Source organism: Podarcis muralis, chromosome 2 (assembly GCF_964188315.1).
Source record: "Podarcis muralis chromosome 2, rPodMur119.hap1.1, whole genome shotgun sequence".
In the NCBI taxonomy this organism is placed as follows: domain Eukaryota; kingdom Metazoa; phylum Chordata; class Lepidosauria; order Squamata; family Lacertidae; genus Podarcis; species Podarcis muralis.
The window spans coordinates 99,999,433-100,011,347 of NC_135656.1; the positions used below are offsets into that span (position 1 = coordinate 99,999,433).

At 45.6% G+C, this 11,915-nt stretch overlaps 1 protein-coding gene across 1 annotated transcript; it reads left to right on the forward strand.

Annotated features, from left to right (window-relative positions):
• Positions 1-798: 798 nt before the first annotated feature.
• On the forward strand, positions 799-9,916 carry PSMD6 (proteasome 26S subunit, non-ATPase 6). Its single transcript, XM_028719496.2, has 8 exons — positions 799-1,071; positions 3,871-4,076; positions 5,156-5,301; positions 6,460-6,679; positions 6,782-6,890; positions 7,676-7,844; positions 8,937-9,014; positions 9,600-9,916. Exons 1-8 carry the CDS (start codon positions 927-929, stop codon positions 9,694-9,696), a joined length of 1,170 nt encoding a protein of 389 aa, XP_028575329.1. The 5' UTR covers positions 799-926; the 3' UTR covers positions 9,697-9,916.
• Positions 9,917-11,915: the final 1,999 nt, after the last annotated feature.

Below are 11,915 nucleotides of genomic sequence, written 5' to 3' on the forward strand. Positions count from 1 at the left end.
AAATCCTGAATTCAGCAGCACCTATGAGCTCTGAAACAGCACCATCTGGTGACTTCATGTAAGATTACAATGCAGTGAAACAAATGACCAGCAAATTTGAAGTTGTTGAGAGGATCAAATGGGAAGGAGGGAGATAACCACATGCTGAACATGGGATGGAAGTGGGATTTAAAATTAAAATAACCAATCTGGCTTTTTAAACAGTGTCTTTCTCGCTATGTTATGTATTTTTGTGTTTTATATTGTAAAAACCGCCCTGAGATCCTTAGATGAAGGGCGATACAGAAATATAATATAAATAACTAGATAGATAGCTTAGCCTCTCCTTAGGAGGGAAAAATGTGGGATTTTAATAATAATAATAAGAAGAAGAAGCAGCCTGTCCTCTCATGGTGATGGGGGCGGCGGAAAATAGGTCAGATTTCAAAATAAATAAAAAATAAGCCACTCATTGAGAGGGGGGGGTGGAGTTGGGATTTCAAATAAGATAAATTAAATAAATAGAAATGAGCTTGCACGCTCATTGGGAGGAGGGAAAAGTTGGGATTTCAAATAAGATAAATAAAATTAAATGGAAATAAACAGAAATGAGCTCGCCCGCTCATTCGAGGGGAAGAAAGCTGGGATTTCAAAGCAAACCGAGACGCCCACAGGAGGAGCCTGCAGGGGCGTGACGGACTCCTCTGGCCAGACCGAGGCCGCCCCTCTCGCCCCGCACATGGCGGGCTCCGCGCCGCGAAGGCGGGACCCGGAAGTGCTCCTTCGGCGGCGGAAGAAGATGCTTCCTCTGCCGGCTGCTTCCGGTTCCGGGTGACGGGCTGAGTCACTCCGCCGCTGCCTCCCTTTCTCGCTCGCCCGCCGGCCGACCGAGCTCCTGTCCTCGCTCAGCTGCCGGGTCCGTCCCCCCCGCTCCGCCCGCCGCCGAGATGCCTCTGGAGAACCTGGAGGAGGAGGGCCTCCCCAAGAACCCCGACCTCCGCATCGCCCAGCTGCGCTTCCTCCTCAGCCTCCAGCCCAAGCGCCCCGACCCGGCCGTGCGCCAGGAGCTCATGGCCGCCATCCGCGAACACGGTGAGTGAGGAGTCAGGCGTCTGTTACCCCGCCTTTTCCCTGACTGGGGCTCAAGGCGGCTCGCAGATCTGGGAAAAAAGGGCAGCTTCAAAACATGCGGGGGGGGGGGATTTACAACATTTAAAACTTTAAACTTTAAATGTCGTCCTGGGACTGATTGGGGTAGAAATTCCCTAAACGGCATAGGAATTTATTCATGTATATAACTACCGCGGCCAGAATGTCATTTGCCCCAAGAATGGAAAGAAAAGAAAGATTGGGTACAAAAGCTCACGGACTCTGCAGAAATGGCGAGCGGAACTTACTGGGAAAATAAGAAATCGAGAGAAGAAGCTTTTAAAAAATAAATTAATAAAAGAATGTAAATGATTTGTTGGATATGTACCAGTAAATTGTAAACAGATAAGGACCTTGGCAGGATCATTGTAATAACCTGCAGTTTCGCAAGAGTCAATAAATAAAGTAGATGAATGAAATAGTAAGTTGATTTAGAATATGCAGCAAATGATAAATATAAATTTAAGGAACCGCAGAAAGAGGAGGAAGGAAGTCTGGTTCTGAAATGTTAAAATGGCTGTAAAACTATTGAAATGTGTTTAACTGAGAATCACTTGTTGTTGTCATTTATAGTATGTACATCTTCAGGGAGTGTTTCACAATCTCTTTAGCCGTACTGGGGACTGTGAATAAAATATTCCAGTAGCATTTAGGTTCCACTATGACCTCCATTGTGTAAGATCACATCATTTCAGAGATCTTGTGTTTGGAAGATAGCAGCTCCTTTAGGTAAGGGGTGGGCACTTCTAGTAGATCTCTGGGTGATGTGCAGTACACCTGTAAAGGTTTCTGACTCCCATTTGTTGAACAATGGCAACAGCAGAATGACACGCTCTCCAATATCCTGGAGGTGCTCTGGTACTCAAAGCAAATCTTGGGATCAGTAGACTTTGATAATGTATGTCTTTAGAATCTGTCTCTCTCTGGTTAATTTGGGGGTTCTAGTAAAAAAATAAACCTAGATTCTGCAATCCTGAAATCTCCCCACTGCTGCGCTAGGTCAGGCAAATAGGTAGCTGTTGCAATTGTATGGATTTTCTTTCAAATCTGGATTCAAAATGAGTAAATTTTTTGGCATGTGCCTTTACTTTACCTAGTTCTGCTGGATCTCTCAGTGGCTTTTGATACCATCGATCATGACATCCTTCTGGACTGTCTAGAGGAGCTGGGGGCTCTGTTATACAGTGGTTCTGCTCCTTTCTCCTGGGCCATGTCCAGAAAGTGGTGTTGGGGGATGAGTGTTCAGACCCCTGGGCTCTCACTTGTGGGGTGCCTCAGGGTTCCGTCTTCTCCCCCACACTTTTTAATATCTATATGAAGCTGCTGGGAGAGATCGGGGGTTTGGGTTGGGTGTTCATCAGTATGCAGATGATACCCAGCTCTACCTCTTTTTCAAATCAGAACCAGTGACGGTCCTGTGTGAGTGCCTGGAGGCGGTTAGAGGAGGGACGATGGCTAACAGATTGAGGTTGAATCCTGAAAAGACAGAAGTACTGTTTTTGGGGAACAGGGGGCAGACAGGTGTGGGGGACTCTCTGGTCCTGAATGGGGCAACTGTGTCCCTGAAGGAGCAGGTGCACAGCCTGGGGGTCATTTGGGACTCACAGCTGTCCATGGAGGCACAGGTCAATTCAGTTTCCGGGGCAGCTGTCTACCAGCTCCATATGGTATGCAGGCTGAGACCCTACCTGCACGCAGACTGTCTCACCAGAGTGGTGCATGCTCTAGTTATCTCCCACTTGGACTACTGCAATGCGCTCTACGTGGGGCTACCTTTGAAGGTGACCCGGAAACTGCAACTAATCCAGCATGCAGCAGCTAGATTGGTGACTAGGAGTGGCTGCCGAGACCATATAACTGGTCTTGAAAAACCTACATTGGCTCCCAGTACGTTTCTGAGCACAATTCACAGTGTTGGTGCTACCTTTAAAGCCCTAAACTGCCTCGGCCCAGTATACCTGAAGGAGCGTCTCCATCCCGATCATTCAGCCTGGACACTGAGGTCCAGTGCCAAGGGCATTCTGGTGGTTCCCTCGTTGTGAGAAGGGAGGTTACAGGGAACCAGGCAGAGGGCCTTCTCAGTTGCTGTGCCCGCCCTGTGAAACACCCTCCCATCAGATGTCAAGGAAATAACTATCCGACTTTTAGAAGACATCTGAAGGCAGCCCTGTTTAGGAAAGCTTTTAATGTTGAAGTTTTATTCTGTTTTTAATGTTCTGTTGAAAGCCGCCCAGACTGGCTGGGAAAACCCATCCAGATGGGTGGGGTAGAAATAATAATAATTAAAAAAACAACATCAACAACAATAATAATCAAGCACAAGTTATGAAGAAGTGGCCTAATCAGCTCAATGTGGTACTCTTGGATGGATCCAGAGATAGTGGATTTCAGGGAGCTGTTTAAGATTTCAGTGTAGGAGTGTGCCATTATTGAATGCACTCTCACTTTTAAAAAGCATACACTATGATTTTCCTGGTTTTATCCTCGCAAAAACGCCACGAGGCAGGTTGGGCTGAGAATGAGTGTGAGCTGGTCCAAGGTTGCATTTTTTGCCTGAGTGAGGATTTGAATTTAGGCCTCCCCAGTCTCAGGCCAAACACTTCGATTCACTGCCTCATGCTGGTTTTCTGCTTTTGTGAGGGGACGAAGCAATGTTAATTTCTTCTGAACTTTTTGCTGTTGTGATCTAAGATATGATTTTGGCAGGGCTAATTGTTCAAATGGTTATGTTGTCGTCCACAGACATGGCCCCGTATTATGAATCCCTCTGCAAGTCACTTGATTGGCAGGTAGATACAGATCTCTTGAATAAGATGAAGAAGGCAAATGAGGAGGAGTTGAAACGCCTTGATGAGCAGCTGGAAGATGCAGAGAAGAACTTGGGGGAAAGTGAAATCCGTGATGCCATGATGGCCAAAGCTGAATATCTCTGCCGAATTGGGGACAAGGTATTTATTTTTTTACATAAAATAAAATGTGTGTAAAGCGCTTTCTGGGTATTTGCCTCCACATTCTCAGAACATGGGGTGGGAGGGAGGGGCAGGTGGGCATGCGTTGGCCCTGCCATTCCGATTGACTTTTGTGCATTGAGCAGGGTGATTTGAAGAGGATCTCTTTGTGTGCTTGGTGATCAGGAACCCCGTGTGATCAGAGTTCTCAGTTGTGTGGAGGATTCTGAGCGCATTCAATTGCATGCATGGAGTTCCCCTCAATGTGAGAAGGCCTGAAGTTGTAGCCAGAGAAATACTGGGAGTGGGGTCAGTGAGCACAACCCCACTTCTGCTTCCATGAGTTCTCAGATTGTGGTTTTGCTTCTCCCCAAAAAGCCACAATCACAAACCATCTTTAAGCCTTGGTTTGTCGTTTATTGTGCTTGCACCAGGGGAGGAGAAGTCAGGAAAGTTGCATGAATATGCTGCTCATTTGTGGTAAACCATGGTTAGCCAGAAGCTGTGGCTTATTGTTACATGTCAATGCACTCCTTTATCTCTGTTACAGTGGTACCTCGCAAGACGAATGCCTCGCAAGACAAAAAAAACTCGCTAGACGAAAGGGATTTTTGTTTTTTGAGCTGCTTCGCAAGACGATTTTCCCTGTGGGCTTGCTTCGCAAGACGGAAATGTCTTGCAAGTTTGTTTCCTTTTTCTTAACACCGTTAATACAGTTGCGACTTGACTTCGAGGAGCAACTCATAGAACGCAGTGTGGTAGCCTTTTTTGAGGTTTTTAAAGACTTTGGTGATTTTTGAAGCTTTTCCAAAACTTTCCCGACACCGTGCTTCACAAGACGAAAAAAATCGCAAGACGACAAAACTCGCGGAACGAATTAATTTCGTCTTGCGAGGCACCACTGTATTTGTTAGCTGAAAGGTTCATGCTCCTCATACATACCTGCTTTCCTTCAATCAGTGGGGGAACATAGTGCAGAACCTCGGATGGGGCAGGGGGTACGTGTTAGCAAATTAGAGATCTGTTCTCCAGAGCGTCAAATCTGCGGCATCTAACTTAAGCAAATGCTGTCTTGTCAGGAAGCTGCTCTGACTGCCTTTCGGAAGACATATGACAAAACTGTGGCTCTAGGACATCGGCTGGATATTGTGTTCTATCTCCTCCGAATTGGCCTGTTTTATATGGACAATGACCTCATCACCCGGAACACTGAAAAAGCAAAAAGGTACCATTTCTGTTGTTGCTGCTGCTACCTTGATGTGCAAAGCATTAGTCTCTTGCTTAACAGTAATACAGGTTCTGAAGATATAGTCTGGTTGCTAGGGAATGGCTTCTTTATGTAGCAGGGAGTGTATACTTTAGATGAAGTGTGGCATGAAATTCAGAATTTTCAGAAACATGATGATCCTTAAAAGGATTGGATACTTCATTTCATATATTTTTAAACAGCATGTTGGGGAAAATCGAAATACACAATACTTATTGAACAAAAAAACATTTTAGGAACCTGAAAGGTGTTAAAGATACCAGAAGAATACACTTTTATGAAAATTAAAAGTGCCAGTAGCTTTTATTCAGTCAGTGCTGACAAACACAATCATCTTACATAGGATGCATAGTCATATGCCCACTTATCTGGGAGTTAGCCTCATTTATCTTAGTTGGACTTGGGTTCTAAGGAACCACGCCTAGGATTGGGATATGAGTGTCTTAGAAGGTAGTAGGCAAAATTAGTTATCCTTAACTTAGAATTAGGGACGCGGGTGGCGCTGTGGGTAAAAGCCTCAGTGCCCAGGGCTTGCCGATCGAAAGGTTGGCGGTTCGAATCCCCGCGGCGGGGTGCGCTCCCGTTGCTCGGTCCCAGCGCCTGCCAACCTAGCAGTTCGAAAGCACCCCCGGGTGCAAGTAGATAAATAGGGACCGCTTACTGGCGGGAAGGTAAACGGCGTTTCCGTGTGCTGCGCTGGCTCGCCAGATGCAGCTTGTCACGCTGGCCACGTGACCCGGAAGTGTCTTCGGACAGCGCTGGCCCCCAGCCTCTTGAGTGAGATGGGCGCACAACCCTAGAGTCTGTCAAGACTGGCCCGTACGGGCAGGGGTACCTTTACCTTTTTTTTAACTTAGAATTACTACTTCATTTATATCCCACAGGATCATTGTCTAAAAGAGTCATAGATCAAGCCATACATCGGAGTAGTTGATAAGAGCTGCAGCTGAAAGCACACCGCTTTGTCAAAGGTTGCAGTGTAGTCTCAAAGCAAAACCATCCCATAGCTTTTGTTTGAACTATTGTAATAAAGCTAGTTAAGCAAATGGATGAAAATGCTTGTGCATGGCTAAGGATGCTGGGGAAATAACACACATACCTGTTTTCTTTTAAAAGCCTAATAGAGGAAGGAGGAGATTGGGACCGTCGGAACCGCCTTAAGGTCTACCAGGGTCTTTACTGCGTGGCCATTCGAGACTTCAAGCAGGCAGCTGAGCTTTTCCTGGATACAGTTTCAACATTTACGTCTTATGAACTTATGGATTACAAAACCTTTGTAACATACACAGTCTATGTCAGCATGATTGCATTAGACAGGCCTGACCTTAGAGAGAAGGTACGCCAAGCAGCTACTTCCACAGAGAACCTTCAGAGTGTGCTTTGTGTTCCTTATTCCTTTCATGTCTGATTTTTGCTGGCTTTGTCTGATTTCTTTTAGGTTATCAAAGGGGCAGAGATTCTGGAGGTTTTGCACAGTTTACCCAAAGTCCGGCAATATCTTTTTTCACTCTATGAATGTCGGTATTCAGTTTTCTTCCAGTCGCTGGGTAAGGAAGTGTTTCTGCTTTTTTGCTCTGTGGGGGGTTACTGGGCTGTTAGGTGGGCAGCACACAGCTTGTGGGTTACATGTGCAGCCAGCCCACCCAGACTTGCCCCCCCCCCCAACTCCTAGGATTAGACAGAAACAAAAAGCACACATCCACTTCCCTGTACCCACCAAGACTTGCCCTCCCCATCTCCTAGGGTTAGCAGTCTCAAACCTTTTGGCCCATCCTCAATCAAAGGAGGGGCAAGAATTAAGCTGAGATTTCCAAGAGGTAAGTAAAGCTGATCCAAAGCTGGTTCTGGATGTAACTGCTTCAGCAGGCTGAACAAATGAGAAGGAAGGTGGAATGTGTTTCATGAGCGCAGAAGTAAAATGCCCACAAATAACATAAGATTTGGTCCTCGCCACTCAAGTTTAAATACACTATGTTTCCCATGTTGTCTCCTGGATGAGAGAAGCTAGGTTTATTCAGTCTTTCTTAAGGGGCTGGCCACACAGGAACGCAGGTGCTGATGTTAGCAGATACACAGGTCTCCCCAGATAGGCTTAACCTGCCCTCGCTTGTTTGCATCAGGCGTAGCCAGCGTGATGTCCTTCAGATTATGTTGAACTCCATCTTCCATCATCCTTGCCCATTGGCTATGCTGTCTGGGGCTGATGGGAGACTTTATAGTGTCCACCAATATTCAGTGGCACATGGTTCATGCTGTTAAACTACCTTCCGGGGAGAAACAAAACTTTTGTGAAACACAGACCTCATTTTGTGTTCTTATGTTTCCCTTTCAGCCACCGTAGAGCAAGAGATGAAGAAAGATTGGCTGTTTGCGCCCCACTATCGCTATTACGTTCGGGAAATGAGAATCCATGCCTACAGCCAGCTCCTAGAATCCTACAGGTCGCTTACACTAGGTTACATGGCAGATGCTTTTGGAGTCTGTGTAGAGTTCATAGATCAGTAAGTATATATCTCTCTATATATTTTAAATGCATTTCTACAGTTTATAGTGATTCCTGTCTAGATAAGGGGTTAGGTCATTTGATGATATCTTTGTTTTTTTAAAAAAAACCGTGAGGAAGAACCATTGATTGCAAGACTTGCAGAGGTTGGGTAAGGCAAGAATCACAGATTTGTAGAGTTGGAAGGGACCCCGAGGGTCATGGAGTCAAACCCCCGCATGTCATCTGAGCAGAGGAGCCTTGGGGTGCTTGTGGCAGCTGCACTCTGTACAGACTCCACCCTTCAGTTTTGGAACAGGAAGACTGGAACTCTTCCTGAGGCTTTTATAACCCAGGATCTACTATACAGTAATATGCTAGATGGGTGTGTGTATGCCTGTGAATATGGCAGTGCTGCAGCTGGTGCAGGGTGGTTTGGTGCGCCTCCTGCTGATGGAGGGAGGCAAGAGCTTGTACAGCTAATGCTCAGCAGCTACACACTTGCTTCTTCTGGGCCCAGTTGAAGATGCTGGTGCTGTATTTGAAGCCCTTTATGGGCTGGGAGCATCACTCCCTGCGGTTATCAAATCCGGGCCTGCTGTGCATCCTTGATGTGCTATAAAAACTTGCTAGGAAGGCTCCGTAGATTAAAGGAATACTGCTGCAGCATCTTATTTGATTATGCCATTGCATACTGCACCAGAAATGCTAGCCCACGTGTTACACAGGTGTAAGCTGCAAGAGCAGAAACGTCTGTGAGTTGCACTGCAGCAGCCACTAAGCAGTCCTAGCCCCATTGTGGTTTGCTAATTGCAGTTCTTTAGTTTGATAGCTGTAAACAGAGCAGAATTATGCTGGTCGAAGCACTTTCCAACATCTTTCAAGAAGTGATTGCTTGCATCAAGCTAGCATGGCTGTAGGCCACAATGTTAGGCTTGTACCTGCCAGCCCTGAGGCAAGGCCCCAAACTGGACCAAAAAATGCCAGTCTTGCATCATCCACCATGAAATTTCAGGTGCTTTGCAACAGATACAGATGGTGGTGTCCTAAGCGCGCGCTCTCTCTCTCTCTCTCTCTCTCTCTCTCTCTCTCTCTCTCTCTCTCTCTCCAGGGAATTGTCAAGATTTATTGCTGCTGGGCGACTACATTGCAAAATAGACAAAGTCAACGAAATAGTAGAAACTAACAGGTACAGTATGTTGGACACCACACCCACTAACACCAAAAAACTAGTAGTGACATCATGCTTAACATTAAGGACTTTGCAGCCTTTTAATTGCTGCCCAACCAAACGCATTGCATACGTTTTACAGATGGAGAGGTAGTAGCTTGCCCAAAGCCAGGTGAGATAAGCTCTGCTCACCCAACTCAAAATACTCTTTCTACTGGAACAATATCTTTATTAGAGATAGAACCGTGTGTTTCCAAACTTTCTGCCTTCTCTCATCAGCTCATCTGCCATGGAAGATACCAGGGTAGGTGACACGATTCACTCTCAGCAAATGGGGTGGGGCAGTACTGGCCAGGCTTGTTGCCCAGCTGAGCTAAATATTACTGAAGACACACCCATGCTCTCCTGCACCTGTGTGTTCCAGGGAAGGATTAGTAGTGATGAACAAGCTGCCTTTCAGGAAACTTTGCCTGCCATTACTGCTTTGCTCATAATGAGCTTCCTGTTCAGTATTTTGAGGAACTCTTTAAACAGTTTTTGGGAGCTGTTTGATAAGTCATTCCTAGTGAACCACCTGACTAAATTCTCTCTCTGTCTCTTTAGGCCCGACAGCAAGAACTGGCAGTATCAAGAAACCATTAAAAAAGGAGACTTGCTGCTAAACAGAGTGCAGAAGCTTTCTAGAGTAATCAATATGTAACTTTTAAAAAAGCAAAAGGGGGAGTGCGTAATTGAGACTGAAGCATTTTGGAAGTCATCGCTGTATGGTATTACTTCTGCTATTGCTGAGGAAATTGGAACCGTGGTATAGTTAAGGGTTGTTTTTTTTATAGGCTACTTCCATACGCTAACAAAACTGTATAAATGTTCTGTTTGTGTTTTCAGATCAATTTCATTTATTAAATGTATAATACAGTTGATTTTCCTGTTCCTTGAGTGGGCTTAATTTGGTTAATGAAATTGGTTTATTTTAAAGCAGCAGAGATGCTGCTTGAGATGGCCTGAGTGGGGCCACTTGCGTTCCTGCTGCCCAAGTGATCAATGACCAGTTGAGCTGAACCAGGAGCATGGTGGGAGGTTTAAAGCTTCCCCCCTCGCCATTCTTGTAGCAGACAGTATACATCTTCCTGGGGTGTGGCTGAGATTAACCAAGAACCAGGTGAGGGTTGCCCACTTGTAATTCAAAGCTAGAGTTTGTCCCAAAACTGGTGGCCTGTTCCCTGTGGGAGAGCATATATTAAGTTAATTAACATTCTCCCCCCTTCCTCTTTTGACCAATAAATCTATCCAACACAGCTGGCCAGCTCCCCCCACACAGGTAAATGTGCTGCTTAGATAAATTGCTGCCATGCAAAATTATGTGATGCTAAGCTTCTGTGTGAGATTTTAGTGTCTGCTTGGATAGGGAGAGTTGGGTTGGGGGCTGCAGCAGCAACCTATTGAGAGATGAAATGGGATCATAAATATTGGATTGCTCAAGCAGGGGAACAGAAAGCAATTAGAGCATCATTAGGCCTCTGAAGATAAGAGACAATATTGAAAAGCAGGCTTCTAGAAGGTACATTAACGGCCTTGATGAGGTGTGGAGAAACTACTCAGTTAAACAGTACATCTAACATGAGGCATCCAAGGAATGTTGGCTGACACAATCCACACTTCGCAACCTGCTGTGCAAGTAAACAACAGCTTCCTTCTAACCATAGTTTCCTTTATCTTGGAGGCAAAGAAACCTGAGCAGGTCTTCTAGAACTGAGAATGAGCTTAGCATTTATGATTAACCCTTAAACAAAACCTACCTTGTAATAACTGAAAAAACCTCTACATTTCACTGCTGTCCTTTAAATGACAAGGGTGAATGTTTCTAATAATCAAGCATTTTGTCACTATAAGCTCTACACAGTATGTTGTGTACGGTCTACAGCAGGTGTGTGGAGCCCAACCTATGGCCAAATCTGAGGCTGCCATGTTTACTCCTTCAACCCATGAGGCTGTTTGGGGAAGCCATGTCTGCCCACCCTACACCTGACATCATATAGGCAAAGACAGGGTTTGACAAAAGCCACTTTGTGCAGCTCCCAAGGTACACAGCAAGCAGCTGTAGACAATTAGAACGCCTCAAAGAATAGTCAGCGCACTCCTGTGATATTTGTTCAGGCAACCATGTAGAGGACATTTTCCTTAAACGTTCATGAATGAAGAACAAACATCAAATCTCTGTGAGACTTTCTCAAGATGCTGCCCCAGCATAAGAAATGGCAGCTATAGATTAGGGCTTCTGCAGCTTAGTTTGTTCCATTTCACTTGTCAACCCGTAGCTTTTATCAAATCCTTCAGTATAGAGCAGGTATGTGCAACCGGTCGATCACAGGGGTGTTATTGGTTGTTCCTGGTTGATCTTGGGATCCTGATTGATAGCCAGCCAGAGCCGGGGGCGGGCGGGAGCTCAACAACTCTGGTCAATCCTCCCCTTCCACACACCCACTCTCCTCCTGCCTCCAATAACTTGGGAAGACAGGCGAACTAATATCAGTGTACTGGAAGAAGCAAAGATCACCAGTGTTGAAGCAATGATTCTTCAACATCAACTTCGTTGGACTGGTCATGTGCAGATGCCGGATTATCGTCTTCCAAAGCAACTACTCTATTCTTAACTTAAAATGGAAAGCGTAATGCTGGTGGTCAACAAAAGAGGTTTAAAGACTGTCTCAAGGCAAATCTAAAAAAAATGTAGTATAAACACTGACAACTGGGAAACACTGGCTCGTGAGTGCTCCAGTTGGAGAACAGCCTTTACCAAAGGTGTTATGGGTTTTGAAGACTCAAAACTAAAGACACAAAGGAGAAATGTGCTAGGAGGAAGGCATGCTTGGCAAATCCACACTGATCAACTCCCGCCCAGAAATCAATGTCCCCACTGTG